Source organism: Sceloporus undulatus, chromosome 2 (assembly GCF_019175285.1).
Source record: "Sceloporus undulatus isolate JIND9_A2432 ecotype Alabama chromosome 2, SceUnd_v1.1, whole genome shotgun sequence".
In the NCBI taxonomy this organism is placed as follows: Eukaryota; Metazoa; Chordata; class Lepidosauria; order Squamata; family Phrynosomatidae; genus Sceloporus; species Sceloporus undulatus.
The window spans coordinates 144,706,248-144,731,068 of record NC_056523.1 but is presented as its reverse complement, the minus strand read 5'-3'; the positions used below and the strand labels follow the sequence as shown (position 1 = coordinate 144,731,068).

Below are 24,821 nucleotides of genomic sequence, written 5' to 3'. Positions count from 1 at the left end.
TAGTTTTTATAGATTGCAATAGATTCCTCCCAGAAGACTTGAGTGTGCAGGGTAGATTGTACAGAAGGGGGACATCCCCAAGACAAGTTGGACCCAAGCCATTTAGGGCTTTAAAGATAATAACCAACACCTTGTACTGCGCCCAGAAACTAATAGGCAGCCAGTGAAGCGATTTTTAGAATAGGTGTTATTTGATCGCTTCTGGTTTTACCAGTAATCAGCCTGGCTGCCATGTTCAGAACTAACTGGAGTTTCCAAACTAAGCACAAGGGTAGCTCCATGTAGAGTGCATTACAGAAATCGAGTCAAGAGGTTACCAGCGTATGCACTACAGTTTCTAGGTTCCCCACTTCCAGGAAAGAATGCAGCTTTTTATTCAACACTTCTTACTAAAACTTTAGATCAGCTTTTGATACTCATAATACTTTAATAAATAATGAAAATGCAAGCATATAGATACTAACAAACCAATCTGAAATGTACTGTAGCAGAAGAAAATACTACAAGCCCAGAGCAGTCATCATTGTTATTAACCTTAAAAACCAGAAATCTAAATTAAAACCCACAATAACAACACATTAAAAGGAAACACTAGCATTTATTTACTGAAAGGATGAGATTTATGGGAAGGAAGGAAACCAGGAAGCAGATAGAAATCGTTATCTTTTCTTATAAAACTCAACAGGCTGTGGATTAGTTATATACCAGGGGATACTGAGAATGAATGGATACTAGGAACAGTTCTAGAAACTGTTCTTAGGAAGTCAGTGGCATGCTCTACTCTCCATCTGCTGCTCTCAGATGGTGACAACCACCAAATCAGAAGAAAAAAAACATAAAATTGCATTACTGCTTGGGTGGCTTTACTTTCAAATTTTCCCCATGTTATTCCAGATACATTGTGGTCTACAGTAGCTACAGTTTTTGTATCTCTAATTCAAAATTCTGAAATCTGAACTATTCCAAAAACCAAAATTTTTTCATGAGTGGCTGATACAGTGCTGGTTCAATGTACGCACACTTTATTTTGTCCACACAATTATTAAAAATGTTGTATAAAATTCAGGTTATGTGTATATAAAGCATAAATATGCAAACATAGCTATTCCAAAAGCCCACCCCCCAAAAAAACCCCAAAATCCCAAACACCTCAGGTCCCAAACATTTGAGATAAAAGAGACTTAACTTGTACTTGAATACATGATCAGCACTGTGACCACAAATGGGATGTCATGCAACCTCCCTCAGTTTAGTTTTTAACTGCTGCAGTTTTGGAACAAAGATTTCATCCAAATTCCCCCCCTTTCTATTATTATACAAAGCATTCTGATCAGCCTATAGCTTACACACCTGATGGAACTGCTGCTGCAGAGCTTTGTTTTCTGTCACTATTGCAACTTGTGCTTCCAGGTCTCGATGAACTGACCTATACCCAAAGTTAGGAGAACCAATTAAAGTCAAGCAGGGCAGACTGCTTCCTGCCAGGTACAGCCAGAGACCTGCAGTGAAAAAAAGGAGAAAGGAAATGCTTCAGACAAAGGAAGTGACCATGGTGGCTATTATGAACTTCAAACAATAGTTTGTTCTTGAAAGGAAAAGCAACAAAATATTTTGTTAGTTTTACCAGAAGTGTAAAGAGGTCAGATCTCCACTAAGCAACCAGGAAACAGTCAAACTTCCCTGGTGACAATATCATACAAGTCACCAGGACCTGGCATAAAACCCAGTGCAGTATCTGACTGCGCTTATGAAGAATAAATTCTCAACTTATAGAATCTTTGCACTACAAGACAAATAAGGTCACACATTCCCTATTCCATGTGGCTACACTACTAACAGCAGCCTCAGTGGCAAGGATCCCAGTCCTTGGGATCAGTACTTATGCAAAGAGAAGACTGCATCTCTATTGTCAATCTATTTCTTCAACAGGAGCGGTCATACCTCCCATTGAAAATAACATTCTACCTCAATAAAACTTACATCAATACATAATGTGCACTTACTACAGCAGCCATTTCAACAGATAGTTGATTTGCAACCCAAAGGCATTCCTTATGGGTGCTTGTTCAGTTTTAAGTTTCCTGATTACATCAGAACTAGAGTACTTGTTCAGTTTCAAGGGCATAATCAGAAAAGCGTCGTGAGAAAAGGAGCAAGCATGTAAGACAAATGACCAAGTATTAATATTAGACTGCACTGACATGTGGTACCACTAGGGTGATTTAGGCCTCTGTGACTGTTATTGGCAAAAATAAAATGTGGTATGGAAGAGCTTGACTGCCCAGGATACTGGAGTTTAGTTACTTTGGTACTGTTATCCAGTGATTGTTATCCATTGCTTTAAAATGTGCTTCACATTTATTTTTAGTTTTACAAAATCAGGCAGACTACAATTATGCATGGCTTAGGATAGGGTAACAATACCAGCATAATCTCAAATGTCCTATGTTCGTTCGATATCTCCCTTCTTGGATGGGAAAAACTTGATGAGCCTGGGGAGGCAGTGACCTTGGGAAGCCATGTTTTATCCTACTCTAGCCAAGATTTAAGCAAGGGATCTGCTGCTGCTAAAGAAGAGATGCTGATCTGTCACACTGCATTAAAAAGACTGCTGGCAGGATATCCTAGCACAAATGTGAGTAGTGCTCTTTGTGATCTGTGCAGCCCCTTCTCTTGCCATTTCTCATGGCTGTGATTACAGAACAGAGCGAAGAGATATGACTGTGTTTTCTTAAGAGAATAGGGCTTAGTCAGCAGCACTCCCTACACCAAGCTCCAAACCTCTTCCCAGAAGCTCTGCAGGAAAAAGGCAGGAAAGATAGCAGCATTCCCATAATCATTAACAACTGCAAGCCTCAGACAAACAAAAGTAGGGATCCCAGGAGAAGTTCAGCCTACTAGGACATGACCTTTGGGACATGCTCAAGAGAATGGAGAGCCTGCTCAGCTTACTGTAGTCTTATATATACAGTAAGTGACAATTTGGGCTTCTCAGTACAAATAAAAGCAAACTATGGGAACTTCAGGGTGCCTAAGTTTACTGTCTGTTTACTATCCCCTTGAAAGTCCTTTGCATTACTTTGCAAAGTTCTTTGAATCGATTGTTAGCCAGCAGCAACAGAGCCTACAAGCTGAAACAGCAGGAGTACTACCAATATTCATCAAGGTTGCTTAGTCTCACTGGCCTTTAGTGACAGAATGATAAGAATTCAGAATCTCTACCTTGGTGACAACCTTCTGCAACCTGGCACCCTCTAGATGTGTTGAATTATATAGTGAGTCCTCGTTATCTGCTCGGGTTTTGGCTCCAGGATCACCCATGGATACCAAAATCCATGGAGGCTCAAATTCCATTAAAAACAATGGTGTAGTAAAATGGTGTCCCTTATATAAAATGGCAAAATCAAGATATGAGAGAGAGAGAGAGAGAGAGATATTCTCCAATCATGGATGGTTGAATACATGGATAAGGAATCAAACCAACTGTAGTTCCCTTCATCTTCAACCAGAACTGGCAATAACCTTGCTTGCTGGATAATGGTAGCTATAATCTAACGCATCTGGAGGATACCACTGTGGAAGGCTGATATAGGACATGTTAAGAATTAATTTTCTAGGAGACAGTCCATATAAGCAGGGCTGGTGCAGGGGGGCTGAATTGCAGCACATTTATTTGCCGTAACACCCTGACATTGGATACTGGCGTTTCCAGATTTAAAGGGTGTGACTAGCCCTTTAGAAAGACTAGAAATTTAACACAGTGTATGTTCTTCCAATTATTTGCACAATCAATTATCCTATGATTTCCACTTAAACTGAAAACACATCAGGGACATTTGATCTCTCTCTTTTAAAAAATAAAATTACCAGCTTGGTAGATGAAGGGAATGCTGTAGACATAGCATATCTTGATTTCAGTAAGGCCTTTGACAAGGACCCAACAGCATTCTTGCAAACAAGCTAGTAAAATGTGGGTTAGTCAATGCAACTATTAAATGAATTAGCAATTGGTTGACCGGCTGAACACAAAGGGTGCTCAACAATGGTTCTGTTTCATCCTGGAAAGAAGTGACCAGTGGGGTCCCACAAGGTTCTGGGCCCAGTGCTATTCAACATCTTTATCAGTTAACTTGGATGAAAGAATAGGGGGCATGCTTATCAAATTTGCAGATGACACCAAATTAGAAGGAATAGCTAATACCCCAGAGGGCAGGATCAAAATTCAAAATGACCTTAATAGATTAGAAAGCTGAGCCAAATTTTAAAAATGAATTTCAATATAGAGAAATGTAAGATTTAGGGTAAAAACAACAACAGCAACAACGAAATGCATAGATATAGGATGGGGGACACCTGACTTGATGAGACTACGTCCAAAAAGCATCTAGGAGTCCTAGTAGACCACAAGTTGAACTTGAGTAATAGAATCAGAGTTGGAAGAGACCACAAGGGCCATCCAGTCCAACCCCCTGCCATGCCGGAACACAAAACCAAAGCATCCCCAACAAATGGCCATCCAGCATCTGTTGAAAAACCTCGAAAGAAGGAGGCTCCACCACACTGTGAGGGAGTGTCTTCCACTGTCGAACAGCTCTCACTGTCAGGACGTTCCTCCTAATGTTTAAGTAGAATCTTTTCCTATAGCCTGCATCCATTGTTCTGGGTCCTATTCTCTACAGCAGCAGCAAACAAGCTTGCTCCATCCTCAGTATGACACTGCTTCAATTACTTAAACAGGACTATCATATCACCTTTGTCAACAGTGTGATGTGGCAGCTAAAAAGTCCAATGTGATTCTATTATTATTATTATTATTATTATTATTATTATTATTATTATTATTATTTTATATAGTGCTGTAGATTTGCACAGCGCTGTACATAAAAACAATAAATATAAAAGAGTAAACCTGCCTATGGCATACAATCTAAGAAATAATAGGATAATACATATAAAATACATAGCAATACAGGAAATGGTTCAATAAAACATCAATAGAAGTATAGTGTCAAGATCAAAGGAAGTAATAGTGCCACTGTATTCTGCTTTGGACAGGCCTCACCTGGAATACTGTGTCCAGTTCTGGGCACCACAATTCAAAAAGGATGTTGAGAAACTGGAGCGTGTCCAAAGGAGGACAACTAAAATGGTGAAAAGTCTAGCAACCATGCTCAATGAGGGATGACTTAGGGAGCAGGGTGTGTTTAGCCTGGAGAAGAGAAGATTAAGGGGCGATATGATAGCCCTGGTTAATGTCTCCACTTCTATCTTTGTACATCTCACACCCACATCTTTATGACATACCAGTTAATCTCATTTGTCTTCTCCACACCCCAACAATGAATTCATCCATGATATGTCGGTGAAAGGAGGATCTTCTCCCTGGTGTCCCTGACATCCTTATTCATTTCTATTCTCACTGGCCAGAGCAAAAGAGAAGTCTGGCCACTGAATTAATGGAGAATACCTTTCTCCACTATATACATTCTCCATCACAGAAGGAAACAAAAGACTGTTACTCTGAGAACTGGAGGAAGGGTTGGAAAATTCAGAACACAGGGCATTAGTTGTCATGCACAATGTTACACTGTAAATGACCTTTAGATCCTTTCTAACTACTGGCTTACAGAACTTCCTGCTTTCCCAATTGTCTATACCACTGCAACAGGAAAATGAAGAAACAATATCACAACAAATGAGAAGGATATACTCCATCTCCTCCTCCCTTGCCTGTGGAGCTTATATTTGGTTACTATGTATTGTTTTGCTATCTTAGATATTAGGCTTGAAGATAGATTTTACATGGCTATAAAGCTTGATTGAGTGGTTATTCCAACCCTACCATAACTAGCCAACTGCTCACATTATGCCAAAATAGTTTTGCTGCCACTAAGGTGTTGAGAAACAGCAAATTACTCGATATGCTGTTTAAATCATACATGCTACATTGCCTCTGTAGCTTAAATCTTTTTGTAAATCTCTTACACAACAACTATCTTATGATTCCTGTTTCAAGCCTTGCTAATACCACCATTAACAAAATCATTCAAGATGAACAAGGATAGTCTAAGAGATTTTGTGCAAATGTTATGCAAGTGACAGGATATTTTCCCATCAGGAAGTTGCAGGTAGATATAATACAGAACTCAATGCAACCTAATCATCAGCTTCAGCATAAGTATTCAGCTACCTGAATGAATAAGCAAGCTCTTAGAGGTCTTCATGTTCTGTATTCATTGCTCTTTCTTTGTAATATCTCACCTTTGGCATGGAATGTCCATCCACTCCTAGAGTACTCCTGCAACTGGACTCTCTCTTGCTGACCCAGAGAGCACACCTCACTGAAGAACTGTCGTTCAATGTAAACATAAGCAGCAGGGATAGCACCTGCCACACCCTTGGCCCCAAAAAACCCATTGACCTCTGGTGAAGCTAGGAGGATCTGATATTTTGCCCTGGTGCCTAGAATCAGGTCCATATATGCTTCTGTGAGGTTGAAGTAGCCAGTGGTAAGATAAACACTAGCACCTCGTTCCACTTCCATCAGGAGAGTCTCTGTGACAATCTCATCTATCTGAATTCCAAATGGTTTCATTTGTATTAGTGGATAAATCCATGTGTCTGGTTCAGGCTGCCCATCACCAGTTGCCTTTGGGTCTGTGGACAATGCAATTTCTTCTTCTGCACTGTTGCTATGGAAAGTCTGAGTGTGCAGCCACTCCTGTTTGGTCCTTGCAGAATTGATCACTTCCATCACTCTCCTATTTGCTGCTTCACAATAAGCCACTTTGTCTCCTGAGGAAAGGAATACATGATAGTGAAGGAAAACAGTATACAACATTACCTGTAAAGCTGCAGAAACCAAAATAATACCAATATGATCCCCTACAAGACAAGAATCATAGATGCTATATGACACGAGAATACAGCGAGGAATATTTAAGCCCCAAAATAAGCCTTTATCCAAACGATATAAGCAATTCTGGATGTTGTAAGCAATTTCAAGAACAGGTCACAGAAGGATTAGAGTATCCCTTTCTTCCCACTCAAGATGACTTACCATTCATCTGACATTTTCTACATCTATTGCACAAACACAATAGGCATATTATATGATCACAGCTTGGGTTTAAATGCAGAAAACCATGTACAGATGTGAAAGTAACAGCATTTCACTGAAGAACAGCAGAGAAGTTCCCAACCCACACTATGGCTAACCAAGTATATTTCCTTCGGGAAGGGGGAATTGTCATCACAGGAAGCCTCTTAATCAGGACTCATCAGAAAAAATGAGGGATTTGTATCTAAATGGAAGATTTCATTAATTTCTACAGTATTCTGTTTTCTTTCTTCTGTGGGTAAAGCCTATTGCTAGGTTTCTTTTCCAAATATGTATCCTCCTTTGTTTTACCCAACAACAAAATTCACATGCCCATCACAGAATAGCCACATTATATTCTGAGAACAAGACTTTGGTTGTTACATTACAGCATATACAGAGCTCTAATTAAGTTAGCTTGTGCTCAGTGGAAGGAATCTCATATTGAAATGAAGTATACTAAGACCAAGGACCAGGTCTCAACTGACTATGGAAGGGGATGTTCCCACTTAAGATTTGAAACGATTTAAAATACAACGTTTTTAATAGATCCGATTCAAAATAACCCTGGTCTTATCCCGCGTTCCAGATCGCTTTTATTCTTCGTTCCCATCTGGTTTTTTAAATTGAAGTTTTTACCTGCAAGCGTTCCTACTTGGCATGAAATGGTGTTTATATAAATCGATTCTTCTCCTCCATATCTTATTTGGAGCTGTCAATCAATAGTACGTCAGAATGTCGTAACGTTAATCCAGAATATTTGGAAGCGATTTATCTTTTGGCATCGTTTCCATTTCATTGACTGTTTGTGAATTGATGTATTTTTGGCGGGGTTTTTTTCAAATGGACCAATGAAGGCGCTTAATCGCTCAAACGTCCTCTTCTGCGTCTCCCCATATTAACTGCCATAACTCAGTGCTAGGGAATCCTGGGAATGGTAGTTTATTATGGCACCAGCACTCTCTGGCAGAGGAGGATAAATGTCTCACAAACACAACAGTTCCCATAATTCCTTAGTACTGAGCCAGGGCAGGTTAAGGGGTCTCAAACTGTATTATTTCTACAGTGGGTTTGGAACTACAGATGAGGGTTTTTTCATAAATTCAAAAAGTTGTTACTTTATAATTACCTTATATATACATACACACACACACACACACACACACACACACACACTCATATGCATATATATATACATGTGTGCAAACACACACACAGGGTTGGAAAATGGGATCAAGGAGGAGAAGGCAGTCAGTTTAAGTGGGATAGAGACACAAGACAGAAAAGGGGAAAAGAGAACGATCCCAGCGTCAAAAGGCTGCAGACCTAAGAGAGAGGAGAGAGTGAAAGCCAAATAAAGCAAGAGACGTCCCAAGACAGCCAGGGAGAATCCCTTCAGAGAGCACAGAGATCAATGGGAGAGGCTTCTAGCAAAGCGAATTTTGGGAACCCAAGCTCTTTCCAGAGGAACTATGGGATAGGTTTTGCAGGACAGAATCCCCTCTTCATGTCTCCCAAGACAGCACAGAGATCAATGAAGGAGGCTGCTGGAAAAGCAGGGAGGGAGCACTCTTCCCAAAGATTCTCATTCCAGGGTTGGAGGAGAAGGCAGATTCCATTTCAGAAAGAGAGACGGAAAGGCTCTATCCTCCCCCCCCCAATTGATCAGAGCCCTTCCCTGTCTGGGCGAGATCAGATGCCTCCTCACGAGGAGCCTTCCCTTCCCTGTCTGGGTGAGATCAGAGCCCAAGCGGGCAGGGAATGCCTCTTCGAGAGGAGGTTTCCCTTCCTGCCTCTCCTCCGTTAGAAATGGGCTCTCCCCACACAGAGGGGAGGTTGCAATCCACCGGGGGAAGCCTTGTAGTCCTTTGCAGATGCAGGCGCTTGAGCAGCCGGGACTTCAGGTGCTTAAAGCGCTGAAGAGATTAAGCGCCTGTAAACCATTAAAATAAAAAATAAAAAAAATCCTTATCTCTTATTGAAAGACCACAGCGGACAAAGGGGTGAGGGAAGCAAAAATGGCGACAGCCACGACGGATGGGGACAGAAAGGGCAACTCCCCCAAGGCCAGCCCCATCGCACTCCGCTCCTCCCATCCATCTAACCCAATTTCAAAGGCTGTCGTTCCTATTTAAATGCTCCGGTTCCTAACTCGAATCAATGGAAAAACGTAGGTCAGACCCTAGTATTTTTTTAACGCACGGTAAATGACGAAAACTCGATTCAAAATTTTATTCCGCTCTACGATTCGATTTGTAGTGGGGACGATTGCGAGTTGCTCTAGAACCGTTCTAGGTTTAAATCGGATCCTAATAGGAACGCCACTCCTTGGATTCGATTTAGAACGCGGGGTTTCACCTAGTGGGAACATCCCCGAAGTTAAACATGGTCTGACCTGGTTAGCAACTGAAAGGGAGACTGTCATGGAATACCAGATGCTGTAGGCTGTATTGTAGAAGTAGGGAGTGGCAAAGTATCTCTTGAGTGTTTCACGCATAACAAAACCCTATGAAATTCATTAGGTTGTTGTATCTCAATGGACAACCTGAAGGCACATGCATGCACACACACACACAACCACAAAGTAATAGCTAACTTGTCTGAAAATATAAAATCCTGCAGATCTGTCCCCAATACTAATTAGGACACAGAGAAAAAAGGAAAACATGGTAGTCCTTATGTTAGCAAAGCATCATTTATGCCCAAATATGTGTATGTAGCACAGTTACCTCAGTCTCCTAACAGCTTCCAATACTTCCATCTTAAGACTGTCCCATTCATAATGGACTACTCTTACCAGCAAGATCTTTTCCACTTCTCTACCACAACCACCACCATCTCAGCTTTGTGTGCATGCTAACTTAAGGTCCAATTTGAGGGAGAGTTCTGCAAAATTCTAAAATAAGCTCATTATTTTGCAATTTTAAACTAACAGTTATGAAGTAATTATACAGTCACTGTCAGAAGCAACATAACTGCCATTGTTATTTTGAACAAAGAGTTCTAGACTGTCACACTTGGTTAACTTGGTTAAGTGCTACACTATACAGAAGGAGAAAGGAACAAGGAAAATAATTCTATCTGTCCAGTTTTTTTAATAAAAAAAACAGCAATATTCAAGCTTTTTTATAAGACTATATGAACTCACCAAGAAGATATTAAATTTTTGATGGGAGCAAACATTTCTACTGCCTTACTTTTGAAAAAAGGGTTTCACTCATTGTCAGAATCCCAACTGCTCACCCCAGTTATGGCATATTAACAAAGGTAAATCACCTGGCAGAATACCCTTCTATATAAAACTATTCTTATTTTGTCTGAGTACTTGGTCACATTCCAAACCAGGAGAAGCTACTGGTAACCCTTCAGTTCTTAGCATGAAGCAGCTACAAGTAATGTCTGTCTAAGCACTACATATATTCCAAAGAATGCACACATCTCTTCCTTGTGTGCAAGGCTCAGGGCCAAATTCTTAACACGGGACATCAGGTGAAAGAGAATGGAAGAATAGCCAAAATATGGAAAACTACACTAATAATTTCAATGGGAAAAATTGGGTCCACTCTAAAGCACTTGCCAAAGCAATCACAACTCACTTGATGCAAGGTAAATTCCACATACATCTGTCATTTACCCAGCAGAATTTACTGTATGTGAATGACAAAAATGAGAAGTCCTATAGTAAAAAAAACAAATACAAAAACCTGTTTAAATGGAGGTGGAACAAACATTTACATACCAACAACAACAAAAAAGAAAGAAATTGTAGGCTAACATCTGTGATGGGCATGAGGTTTTTGTGTGTGCTAATCCTGAAAATCAACACTGGAGGCCTGTCCTTCCCTCACCTATTCCCACTGCATCTGTTCTCCAGAAACTCACTTGATCATAGAAATCTCAGCAGCTCTGCTACTGGGAATACAGTTGAACTCTTGCTGGTACTTGGAAAAGATCTTTCAAAGGAGGGTGACAACCTAATATCTTACATCTTATATTAAAGGTCTTCAGGCTATAACTGAGGAACAATATTCTCCTGATAAATGTGGCATGCAAAATATTCTCTCATTGAGTACACGATGATAACCAGAACATATGTATTCATACACAAATTATTTAGGAAATACTTTAAGGTGATACTGGGGAAACTATACTTTAAAAAACCTTCCCTCTGATCCATACTTCTTGGTTTTCCAGGAAACATCTGAATACAAGATTGCAAACCTATTTACTAGAATAGAATTAATCTAGCAATCAACATGTTAAGCACAAGCTTACAATCCATAGCACACCCAAACATTAAGAATAAAAGCTGTTGAACTACCAACATCTCCTTAGCTACAATGCCATCTGTTGACAAATCCTTTCTATCATCAATAATCTCATCATCAGGTGACACCGCTAAGAGTATATGTCAGTTTCCCACTGTGTTTAAAACTCTGATAGTCATACTTGTCAAGGAGGCAAACCCAATATCCAGTGGCTAGACTTATCTCCTTTCTAAGAATTATTCCCATCCAACCACACCAAAGACACACACCTCCAGACATCAGGCCAAGAGTCAACCCTAGAGCCTCTCTGTCCATAGAAATGGCTTTTCCTTTGGAAATACTTGGGGTAAGTTTGCTTGTGCCTTAAAGCCTAGAGGTACACAATTAGAAGCTTACTTGGGCTGCACAGCTCTTGGCTTACCTGGACATTGTGTGCTGAAAGGGCATGTGACTCCACTAATAATGCTCCTACCTTGGTAAGGGTGCACCATCCCATCCACCACCTCGACTGTATCATCTTGCTGTAACTGCAAGGACACATCCCCAACAGCATCTACTAGCTCACTAAAGAAATCTGCAATCTCAGGGGAATCTTGAAGGAACACATATCGGTCTTGACGATTGGTAAAGTAGGAGTCACTCAAGTTGGCCCTGCAACAAGAAAAGAGGAAAGACATCAACAGCTAGGTAAGAGTGCCAGTAGAAATAATCGTTGCCACTTACCAAGAGATTATCATTCTACATGATGTGCAAAGGACATCTTGGAATGGGTCTTCCCACTCCCTCCAATATGCAAACTCTCCAACTAATCAGTTTGAAGCTCTGGCCCCCCACTGATGGGAGGGGGAACTCCCCTTGTGTGCCCACTTACGAGCCAGGTGGAGAATTCAATATCCCCTGCTAGGAGGCTAAAGGAAACAACAGATGAATTGATTCCTCCTGGGAGTGGAGAAAGAAACAAATGAAAAGAGGAAAACTATCATACACAGTGGAACACCTCCCGGGGTGAATGGCTCAAAAGGAGGGAAACTGGGTCGCCCCACCCCTTGAGAAAGACCCTGTAGCAGGAGGGGCATAATGTCCTCTCCACACCATACAGAATGATTGTCTCATGGTGAATGCTAAGAATTCTTTCTTTTGTGGTGTGCAGAGGACATCATGGATGGGAAGGCAGCCACACTTCTGGTGGAATGGGGCTGTGGTAACCAGAGGGAGGGGTTTACCTACTCAATCATAGCATGTGGCAATACAAGACCTAATCCATATGACTAGGGTGAACTCGGAAATACTATGCTCCGGGGAGCATGCTTGGAAAGAGAAAAAGAGAGAACTACAAGTTCTGAATGATTCTCTGCCATTAAGGTATATTTTAATGTCCTCCTAATAATGTCTAGTTTGTGTCATTTCTTCTCCAGCAATCTATTAAGGTTTGGGCAGAAGGTTGAGAGGATAAGATCCTGTGATCTGTGGAAGGCTGAATTCACCTCACAAAGCAAAGTTAGGACTATGTCAGGATGGAAGTGACAGAATTCCAGACTGGCAGAGCATGTCTCCAGCTCAGTAACCCTGAGGGCCAAGGTGATGACAACTAGGAAGAGATGCTTAAGTGGGACTGATGGCAATTAGAGCTCTCAGCACCAAACCCAGCTATAAAGAAGGGAATGTGTGAGATCTGAGAAAGCCCTTTTCAGAAAATGTCTGAACATGTAGGTGGTGTGACACAGGCTTCCTCTCAAAACCCAAAATGACTACCAGCTGGCGCTTCAGGGTGCTGGGTCTGATGCCACCATCTAGACCTTGATACAGCCAGTCTGAATCTGCCAAAGGGACTAGAGAGTCCTTGGTGGGTAAAGCCAAGGCTTTTGCAGCTTTGCTAAGGAGGACTTGAAAAGCCCCCTGGTTAAAAAAATGGATTGGGATCCTCTTGCCACTCAACTCCCACCCAACCCCATTAGAGTTACCTCTCCTCTTTGCCTGGACCCAAGAGGGACCAGGAGGAATTTTCACCTTCGTATGCTGAGGAATGAGTCAAGGGGAAGGCCCATGAGTCCCTTTTGAACCAGCCATGCTGTCTCCCCACCTTGGAGCCCCTTTTAGCTCTCTTTGGGGAAGAGAGAAGATTTACTTGCATAGCAGCAGTGTTTCAAGATTGAGAGCTTGCTGCCATATGAGGGCTTCCTAGTCATGCTGCCACGGGACAAGGCCCCTTCTCCTCTTCCCCCCTCCTGGGGATCCCTGTTCCCCAGAGGCCATCAACCTCTTTCAGCCAAGCTAGGAAGTCCAAGGTTATGAGCTTGCTGACCCAGAAGGGAGACTGACAGGGGTGGGAAGTAGGGCTCTTGGACCACTCATCCCTGTTGCTGGTGCTGAAGATAATTCCCCCATTCTAGAGTTTTCCCCGAGAGCCTAGGAGCAGCTTGTCCAGTGTAGTGAATGCAGGAGTGGCTGACTGCTGACTATTAACTGAGGGAACTGAAGTGGCTCCTATTTTGCATTAGGCATGTCCCTCTACATGCCTGGGCTGGAATCCTCCCCCTGCATAGTGCATAGGCCACTCAATGGGGGAGGTGGTGGTGAAGAGGGGGGGGAGCGAGGAGCAAAAGAATAACAGATGGAAGAGCTTATTTTGTGAGGCAAATCTGAAAGACAAAGGAAAGGAAGATGAGAGCAGGAAGAGAGATGCAGAGGCATTCATTAGTGACAAAGTGAGAGATATGTGGAGCTCTCATTCCAAGGGGAGGCAGGCAACAGATTAAGCACACAAAGAGATCCTGCCCTCCCTTCATTGGGTGGCAAAGTTATTGGCTGGAGAGCTTGCCTAGATGAGCGAGTGCAATATTGAACCAACCCAGGATACCCTCTGCACACTGCAGGAAAAAAGAGCATACCTATATTCCACGCCATATATGTGTGACAAAGCTGACAGAAAAGCATGTATAAAAATAGATATAAAGGAAGCTAATAAATACATATAGGCAGAGGTTGCCTCTTTAACCCTCCTCTTCAATCTTACTAAGCTAAGATGTGAGAAATCCAGGGGATACATCTTCAGAAACAGCAATTGTGGTAATGCTGCCATAATGGTAAGGTGAAAAACAAAGCTACTGCACAGTATAATCTCCCAACATGGGATCATCTTTCCATGGCGGGGGAATTATGTGCTCCTGCTGACAGGAGCACTGCTACTGGGGGAGTCTCCCATGTCAGACAGGCTTTTAATGAGGAGCCAGACTAAAGATGCCAAACAGCTACTTGACAGCAGCACTAGTGCAGGGTGTCACTGGCAGAGTATCTCTCAGAGACAACAGCAGTGACACTGTAGCTAACCTTTGTCAGTACTGCTCAGAAGAAAGCAATGGTAAACCCCTTTTTAATGTCGTTTACCATGAAAAACCTATGATAACACAATCTCAACTGATAGAAATGCCAGAAGATGAGACTCCCAGGTCAAAAATATTCAGTGAGCTATTGGGGTACAGCAGAGAACAACTAAGAGTATCACTGTGGCTAATGATAAGACTCAAGCTATCTATATACCCTACAAAATGTCAAAAATGTTTAAAAAGGTTAATAAGATTTGCTGGAAATGTGGAAAAAAGACTGGTATATCATATGTGGTGAAGGTGTACGATGGCAAGAAAATACTGGAACAAAATACACAAATTAATACAAATAATACTGCAAGAAAAACTAGAGAAGGATACAAAAATGTACTTATTGAACATAATTTTAAATGAAGAACTGGAACATAAATATGGTAAAAAGATGTTTTATATGATTACAGCAGGAAGAATGTTGTATGCACAGAAATGGAAACAGAAAATAATAACGAATTCAAATGATTGGCTGATGAAATTGTATGAGGTTATAGAAATTGGTACGTTAACATATTTAATTACAGTATTTCCCGACGTATAAGGCAACTGGGCGTATAAGACGACCCCCAAGTCGCAGGCAGGCAGAGTCCCTGGCCTCCTATAGACCGAATTAAGGGGGTCTCGTGCCCACATGTGCCAGCTTGAGGGGGCCTCTGTGGAGGCCTGGAAGGCGGGTACTGCGGCCGGGCTCTCTCTCACCACGTGTCAGAAGTCCGCCATGGAAGCCGCTGGAGGAGTGGAGTATTCCGGGCGGTGGCGGCAAGGCATAAGGGGTCAGCTCTTTCCCTCAGCCCGACCGGCTCTGGAGCCGCTTCTCTGCCGCCTTTTTCAGCAATGGCGGTGAGAGAGAGCCCGGCCGCGGTGCCTACTGGGACAGGAACCACAAGGACCCCAGAGACAGAGAGGTGGCTACACCATTCGCCTGTCTCTGTGGTCAGAACCCAGCGTATAAGACAGGGGTAAAAAGTCATCTTATACGCCGGAAAATACAGTTAAAAGGAATCTATGAGTAAATTCGAAGAACAATGGAGACCTCTGATAAAATATCTGAAATCAAAACAGGGAAATGACTTTACAATTGGTCTGGAGTAAACAAAAGGAAAAGGAAAATAAAGATATTGACATTTATTATATCTGAATCGGAAAGACTTTGTAATCATGCTAAGATTATGAATACTTCATGTTAGTGGAAGTATGTTTATGTTTTATGTTTACCAGAACTTTATGTAATTTATAGTGTTATATTATAGGGTGATCAAAATATAGTGTAAATTAACAGATGAACCTCATTAGAAAGAAGGAAGAAAAAGAAGATAATGTAGAAATTTCTTTTTATTACTCTTTTTGTGTAACAAGCAATTTACAGATTTCCGATATATATTTTGTATCTCATAATAGATATGTTTTTTAAAGAGTTATTTTAAAAACTAATAAAGATTATAAAAAATAAAAATAAAAAAGAATACCAAATCAATGTGCAAAATACAACCTGAAGAATATACCTGCAGAATTTAGGGATAATGTAAAAAATAGGAAAGGTAGGAGCACTAGGGATCATTTTGTAAACCTATGTTGAATAATGCAGTGTTCCACACAATTCCAGAAGAAAATCAGTCTGTACCCTGTAAATTATAGCAAAGCATTTGATTGTATATAGATATGAAAAAGCATGGATTGATCTTAAAGAAAAATGGGTGTACCACAACATTTGATTATACTAACATGTACATGCCAGAGAAGGAGCCCTCTGATTCTTTCCACACCATCTCATTTGAAGAACTGAAAAGGAATGTGCAGGAGCCCTGACAACACCACGTGTTTCCCAGGTTGTAATAGGATCTCCCATACCTGTTGGGATCCTGAATGCCATTAGGGCCAGAGATGGGAAGGAAGGGGAAAAACAAGAGCCTATCCCCCCCCCCCATCTGCCCTCCTGGCAGAGTCCCAAACCTTATGCTAGGCACAGTGCCGGCAGTAGCAATGGCAGAGGCCTCTTGGCAATGCCTGCCCTGAGTGAGGGCATTAGATCTGGCAAAGGTTCCTTGGTGGCTGGAGAGAGAGGGTCCCTGGTACTCACCCCTTTTCCTGTGTCTTCTGGCTGGCTTGCCTCTTTGGCCCTTTTTCAGGCTGGGCAGAGATGATGCCAAGAAACTCTTTGCCATAGCTTTTGGCTGTCCTGTCCTCTGAACCCTGGCCCTAAATGGGCTGGGCAGAGAAGCTGAGAAGGGAAGTTTCCATAACTTCTGACCAGTTTCCTCACTAATCCCTGGACCTAAACGGGCTGGGCAGAGGTGATGTGGAGAAACAGAGACATGGAGGAGATAACCCGCACCATCTGTTTCCACGGCTCCCATGTGCTGCCAAGCTGTTTGTAGAAATCTCCTGTGCTCCCACCATGAAAAGGGGCAGCTTTGGAGGAGAGGGAGAGTCATTGGCAAAGCCAAGACCTTTCTGCAATCCTGGGAGCCCTTGCCATATTAAGTCTTTCTTCATGCTTCCAAGGCAGCAAGAGAAAAGAAAAGAAGGGAAGTACTGGAGTGGCTCTAGTGAAGAAGTTGCAGAGCAACAGTAAACACATCCTACTGGAGTGACAGGCAGGACAAGACTGAGCTTCTAGGGTTAGCTCCACCCATGTGGTGTCACCATAAGGTCTCTCTTTTTACTTCCTGCCTATTGGAGTGAGTCGGAGGAGCATAACCCACTCTACAGGATGTGGGGGTCTTATCTACTGGGAAAAGCAATAATGCTTGCTAAGACAGAAGGCAGTACGAAAAGAAGAAGACTCCACTATTGGTGGATAGACTCAATCAAGGAAACCATGGCCTTGGGTTTGCAAGACCTGAGAAGGGCTGTTGATGACAGTGTGACCTGGAAGTCTCTCATTCGTAGGGTTGCTATAAGGTAAAGTTGGATTGATGGCAGTTAAAACAACAGTACAATTAGTAAGGTCTGCAGTATGCTCTGACTATTGAGTCTCATTCTTGTTCAGTGGAGTTCATAAAATTCACCCATATATGCCCCACCCTAGGATTTTAACCATTTTTTTCCTTGTAACAAGGAACTCACCCACTCAAGATCACATTATCATCAAAGAGATAGACCTTGATATGCTGCAACCCAATGGTCTCATTGAAACGCTCAGGGATTAGGAGTCTGAGAAGACCACGCAGATTAGGAGTGTGAAAGAGAGAGACACGGACCTGCTCAGGAAATCTCTTCAGGAGTGGAAGGAGCATGGTCCGAGAGTTCTTCCGGCCTGGAACACAGAAGGAAACAGATTTCCTGCAGTCTCCAATAATACAACAATTTCTGTCACATTTTATCTATTGATATTGAAATGGCCTTCTTCTTTAAGTCATTCTTGTTAACACTTAATTTTTAGCATTTCAAAATTATCAGTGAATGGATACTGCTTATCAGGACTGACAGGCCTATATCTTCTTCCAGCAGAATAGTGACAGCAGGAAGAACACCTGCATCTCCAATCTGGTTACCAACCATAGCAAGGTAAAATTGCAGCAGAGCTCAGAAAGTTGCTTTTTAAGGTACTTAGGAACTGCTATAGGTACAACACTCACGCTCACCCCAGAGGTCAGTTATTTTTATAGTTACAATATTTAAAAGTAACTCTTTACTTGCATTTTTTTCAAAATAACTATTTTTTCATATTTTAATTACTTTAGCAGAGAATCATCTGAATGCTCAGAATTAAAAAGTTTTAGACTAATCAGGCCTAAGCATGGACAGTAAATTCTGAGAACATCCAAAATCCAACAAGGAGGAGGACAAGGAGCTATTGCATGAGTAACAGCAATGTTATTGTTGATGATAATGATTCATAAAGCCACATAAGAGCACTCTACTGTAGTCATGTTCTTCCAACTTGGAAAAAAGTGAACCAGGCAGCTAAGTTCATGGCAACAAAAAAGATGTATGAATGTGCACATTCACACATCAACACTTACAAATACATACTCCCATTCCAGCAACAATCCACACAATACAGAGGAAGAGAGTTAAACAACAGAACGCACAGTACCAGGCAATGATTGAACCCTATTATATTCTCTCTCCACCTTTTAGTGAAGCTATACCTATAGAAGTAATTTTTAAAGTTATACTGCAAAAAGGGTGATTAGCCCTCAACAAATTACAAGAGTAATATAACACAGTTATACATATGTAGAGGAGAGAGTAACTCATTTCTTGTAAGTAGTTACTTCCCTGCTTTGGACCCAAAGAGGGAAGAAAAACTGAAGTCTTAAGGCTTAGTCCTAGTTGAGAGAGATGCTACTATCAGGAAACTTTGAGCTTCTGATTACCTTTTACAAAAAAAAAAAAAAAAAAAAAAAGTCCAAGGTTCTTAATTTGAAGAGCTTGTAAACACAGAACTTTTCAGCAAAGACTTAGCAAATTAAACTAGGGTACATGAAAAAAAACCACTGTGACCAAACAGACACAGACATACCCCGAGATCCTCTTGTGAAGTCAAGGAGAATAGATACTGTAAGACTGGAAGTCCCACATCCCTGCAAGGACCTCTCCAAAGCCATTTCAATGCAATCCACCTGAAAGAAAAGAAATACCATAGGCATGAAAGCACAAGAAGCTTTTATCTCAAGCATGCCACATGCTCAGAAGTCAAGCATGTGCAATATAAGATAAACAAAACCATACACTGCACATCAATTTTCTGAGTACACTCAGTTCCTAAATAATCCTCAGGATACAACACAGCCATCATGGTTAGATAGACAGCTACCACTCATTTCCACCCAAAGAAGGGAAGGAAATAGTAGTTTCTATGTAAATTATTTTCCTATGACAAATATATTAACACTCTACAAAAACATTGACATAAAAGTACAAAGAAAGCAATTTAGAACATTTAATATGCCTTTAATACTGATCTCACCACAGACTAATGACACAATTCCTCATTAGTTGGAAGTAAAACTAAGAAAAGGTTAAAGCAATATAAGGGAGAACAATGAGTATTTACTCAAAGAAAAGGAATGAAAGCAAAATATTGTGTTGACAGACTCCTTCCAACAGTTGATACATACTACATACAATACAAACTGGCATACCTGTAGGGTATACTGGCTGTCGCTGAAAATAAAGGCAGAGAGCAGCAAAGTAATCCATGAGGATTACTTAGTAATCTGCAAAGCTATGAAAACTGTAACAACACACAAAACGTTCACTTTATAATACTCCAAAGCATTGCTAATGCCACCACAAAAAACTCTTAGCACAAAGGTACGTATAACAAAAATAAGTAGAAATAAAAGATTGGGGACCATCTCCAAGAAAGGCTTCAGTTAGGGTATCTCTCAACCAAATCTTCTCAACAACCCACAGCCCCTTCCACTTACTAGTTCCTGTTCCAGGGGTCCTGTTCCAAGGTAGAGTGAAGCCAGAACTACTCGATGTTTGGCCATCTTAATCTGTCTCTGAAAGACACGAGAGGGAGAAAGACATTCAGATTTCCTCATTTGTCTATCAAGTGAAACACCCAATGAGTATACAATGAGTACTTAGTGACGGGAATCAAGCATATCTGATTTTTTTTTAAAAAAAAAATCCTATTACTAGTAAACATTGACCATAAGTGAGCTGGGGATAGATATTGTTGAGCTGGGAAAGACAGACAACCTGTACATGCATATCTAGTTCAGTGAAATAGAAGGTGGTGAGAAAGACAGACCCAGACTATAGCAGCCCTCCCACCATCTCCAATCAGTTGTCAGGTTGGGGGTGGCTGTTCTAGAAACTCTTGATGGTGGAGGTGGATACATTAAGAGGTAAAATGCAAGACATAGCTGGCTTTCAGGTAGCCACAACACAAAGCCTTCATGTCACTGAAATAATAGTAATACATTAATCTAACAAGGAATCTAGATATAGGAAGCTGAATTTATAACATGTCCCTAGGCACCTACATTAAGTGTCACCCTAATTCTGTAAGAGAAAGTGCAGGCATACTTCAACAAACACTTTTCTTCATATGTCAGAATCTCAGCCTTATTGGCTAATAGGTGTGTGTGTGGGGGGGGGGGACTTGTATTTTTTAAGAAGTTAAATACAGTGCGCCCTCACCTTATGCAGGGGATCCAGTCTGAACCCCCCATAAGGCAAATTCTGCACAGCACATGCCACGGGCACGCCCCCCATTCACCATATTGGGGCTCACTGTCTATGTGACCTCAAGTCTGCGAATGGTGAGCCTGCGTACAGTGCAGCGCGCTGTACACATTTTTGGTTCTTTCTAAAATGAAATAACAAATGCTTTTGACAGGCATGGATAAAGGAGTGTTTCTCCTTAAGCTGAAAGACTTAACATGGGCATCTGTCTTATTCTGAGGCAAATCATAAAACTAAAATTATCTCTTATGACTGACAGAGGCTCTTCAAAAATTTAAGCCATTGTGTGGGAATTGTGTGGCTGGCCAGATTTTGAATTATAACTCTGAGAATTCCTCACCCACAACTGTGTTACTAGCCGTGCTAGGAGTTGCACTCCTCTTGACTTTAGGCAAGGGTCTCCCCCATCCCACTACCTGAACTTTTAACAGGGAGGCCAGAAACTGAAACCGGCAACTTGATAAAGCATACAGGTGCTCTGATACTGAGACATAACTACTCCCTTTCTTCTCCCTTTTCCCCAGGTCTAGATGAATTTTATATAATTTTTGGAAAGAAGATTTTCCCCTTATCACATTCAGATCCTAACCTTGGGTTCTAGGAATGTGTGGTGATAAGATGAAAACCACACTGGTCTATTTATTAAGGGACAGTAAGAAAAGATTTTAATCCTGTACAATCTGAAATCCTGAGTTGCCATTTCTGATGTGGTGAGATAGAAGTGGTGATATATGCACATGAAGAAAATGCTGTATTATTAAATCTATACTTTGCTGCCCACATTCCCATGGCACAAATATTGGAGGTATGAAAATCACCTTCATAAGTTCATAGAATTCCATTGGAGATGAAAGCACTTTGACATGAGAGCTGGCAATTCCAAACTCTGGGACCAAGTTTCTGATCCACTGAAACCTATGTGATCCCTCAGAGCAGAGGGAACAAGGTGGAACTGTTAGCTGAGGAGCAGCAGGAACAAGCAGTGGAGCCAAAAGCAGCCATGATGACCTAATAAGAGAAAGATGTGGGTCAAGTTGCATATATAAATGTACTATTACCTCTCAAGTGCCTCCAGGTGTGAGCAAAGGGGATACAGTCAAAGCATTACACATCTGCCTTTCAGCTCCATTAGTCACAGCTAGGTCATTTATGCCAAGAAAGGAAACGCCTTACCAAAGGGAAAGGCGTATGTCAGTAACTTCTTAGCAGGGCTATACAGTAGAGATTCTATGAAAATCAACAAAGATGACCAACATTTAGGAACAGCAGCAAATTACACTGTAAGAAGATAGCAGTTTGAGGAATTATATCCAAGGTCCATTGTTTGCAATCTCTTCATGTTTCACTTGCTGAAAGAACATTATTTAGGTGTGCTTTTCATTCAGAAGATTACTTCTATTGCATCATAATTATCTTTGAGAGCCAGAGTGGTGCAGTGGTTTGAGTGCTGGACTAGCACTCTGAGAAACGAGGGTTCAAATCCCCACTCAGACACAGAAAACCGCTGGGTGACCTTGGGCAAGTCATGCACTCTCCACCTCAGAGGAAGGTAAACGCAAACTCCCTCAGAATAATTTTTTCCAAGAAAACCCCTTGATACTTTAGCCTTAGGGTGGGCATAAGTTGGAAACAACTTGAAGGCATAGAACAACAGCAGTTGTCTTTGCTGAAGAAATACCATTACATTTTGTCTAAGAGAGGTTAATCCTTTCCTCTGGCACGTATTCCACAAAGTAAGAAGACTAAATCATAATCTTTGGTTGACACACGTCCACTGCTAAAAAGCTATCATCCACCACAACACCATTATCAGCAAACCTGGGAGAGGGCAAAATGCTATTTGCCAGCACCAAGTAGGTGGCATTTCCTGACTGAGATTTTTTGGGAAAGAGACTACAATTAAAAAAGGCAGGTGAGCCTAAAGGAAATAATTTCAAGCAACGTTATATCTGTATGATTGTACTTTGGCAAGACATTTCCTCACACAAACACCACATATTCTCAGTAGATACTTGCACCATGGTTGTGATTTGCCATAACAATACTCCACACCTCACTACAAAGCACTCCCAGGCGTGAACTATTAGAATTTTATGAGGAACTCTTAGTTATGAGGAACTCTGAGTCCAAAGCAAAAATGACCAGATTCCAGGAAGATGATTTCACTTACTTGCTTCATGATAAAACACTGAATCTTCATAAGGTTCACATGCCTCCTTACACACATAAAAAAAGAACCCCAGACAGTTTGCCACTGAATTTCCCAGAAAGCCCATCAGTTTGTCACCACCTATTCATCACACTGGAGATCTGACTCAGTGTATGTAAGAATTCTCAGCAGTTTTGTTTTTCAACAGTTTGTGTTGGGTACTTCTTTGGCAATCCTGACTGGGTACTTCTTTGGCAATCCTGAGTTACAGTAATTTGGAGGAAACAATTCCATTTTCCTTAAACTAGAAGCAGAACTTTAAGAAATACTTCCCTTTGGGCATATTTGAACAGGCAAATAAAATGCAAAGTTCCAAGTGACCACTGAAATTGGACCAGCAGTTTAAATATTACAAACATTAAATTTGTACAGTATTAGTGTCTTTTCAAATGTCCCAAACAATTCATTAAGGATATCTACATACTGAGAGCCACCATAGTATAATAGGTTGAGCGTTGGACTAGGGACTTCATCAGATGGGGAAAATCAGGGGTTTAAACAGGCATTTTCCTGGGACAGTTGCACAATCGCAGTGAAGATTTTCACACAATGTCACAATTAGAGAGCACTTATCCCGAGAAGAACCAGGAATGCTCCAGGAACAAATCATTCACGGGGACAATCATACTCCCTGGAAAATGCCTGTTTAAACCTCTGGTTTTCCCCTGTGTGATAAAGTCATAGGACTCTAGAGACCAGGGGTTGAATCCCTGCTCACTCTTGGAAACCCACTGGGTAACCACATCACACACTCTCAGCCTCAGCGGGGGGGCAAAGGCAAATCCTCTCTGAACAAATCTTGATAAGAAACCTCACCATTGGTTCACCTTAGGGTCACAATAAGTCAGAAGCAGCTTGGAGCACATAACAACATATGACTTATTTTAATATCATAATATACCTTGGGTACTTTGTGGAAAATTTTCCTTCTATATTTAATTTATTATATCATGTCTACATTTATTTACATAAATTCAGAACTAAGATTACAAATTTGTGCTCATTCACTTAATTACCACGATCAATGTATTTCGGTGATTCTTTTCATCTGAAGAGAAATCATAAACCCACTCAGACACATTTTTATTAATTCATGAACATCCAGTATAGAACATACTGAACTACTGGGGGGGGGGGTTAAGCTAAGAACTCCTAATCTACTGCACACTAAATAAATAATAAATAATAATTAGAGCCAATGTGGCATAAGGGTTATAATGGTGGGCTTCAGGGATCTGGGTTCAGTTCCCTACTGAATGACCCATGCTATTTCCTGGGCCAGTCACTCTCTTGCAGTCTGACAGGATTGTTGAGAAGATAATGTGAGGAGGGGGAGAGCCAAATACATTGCCTTGAGTTCACTGGAAGAAAGTGGGACATCAGCATGTCCAATAAATAATTAATAAATTAGGGCCTACAAAACAAAGGATGCCTTAAGATTTGTTTTTTGATGGTGGGCAAAGATAGAACTATCCCTGTGAAGAAAGGAACACATCTCAGCAGGTGGGAAGGAACACTCTCTAGAAGTTGTTGAGTTGTAACTCATTGCATCTCTTGACATTTGAATAGGCGGGCTATGGATGATGGAGACTGCTATCCAGCATCTAGAGAGCCACATTCCTTTCAACAATGATCTATGAGTTCAAAGCTAGTACCTTTACACAGATAAAAGATTTAGACACACAGGTCAATTTCTTTTTCCACAGTGTAAGGTGCTATTT

The 24,821-nt window shown here is 41.2% G+C and overlaps 1 protein-coding gene across 2 annotated transcripts in view; it reads right to left on the bottom strand.

The window, feature by feature from the left end:
- Positions 1-24,821, bottom strand: part of PGS1 (phosphatidylglycerophosphate synthase 1) — a 44,999-nt gene that overhangs the window by 4,773 nt on the left and 15,405 nt on the right. For both annotated transcript variants that reach the window (XM_042452586.1, XM_042452584.1), the window contains exons 2-8: positions 21,710-21,899; positions 20,123-20,200; positions 19,213-19,312; positions 17,811-18,000; positions 11,840-12,018; positions 6,262-6,795; positions 1,351-1,499 (exon numbers count right to left, since the gene is read on the bottom strand). In XM_042452586.1, coding sequence (XP_042308520.1) covers positions 1,351-1,499; positions 6,262-6,795; positions 11,840-12,018; positions 17,811-18,000; positions 19,213-19,312; positions 20,123-20,200; positions 21,710-21,899 — 1,420 coding nt within the window. The remainder of the gene's footprint in view (positions 1-1,350; positions 1,500-6,261; positions 6,796-11,839; positions 12,019-17,810; positions 18,001-19,212; positions 19,313-20,122; positions 20,201-21,709; positions 21,900-24,821) is intronic.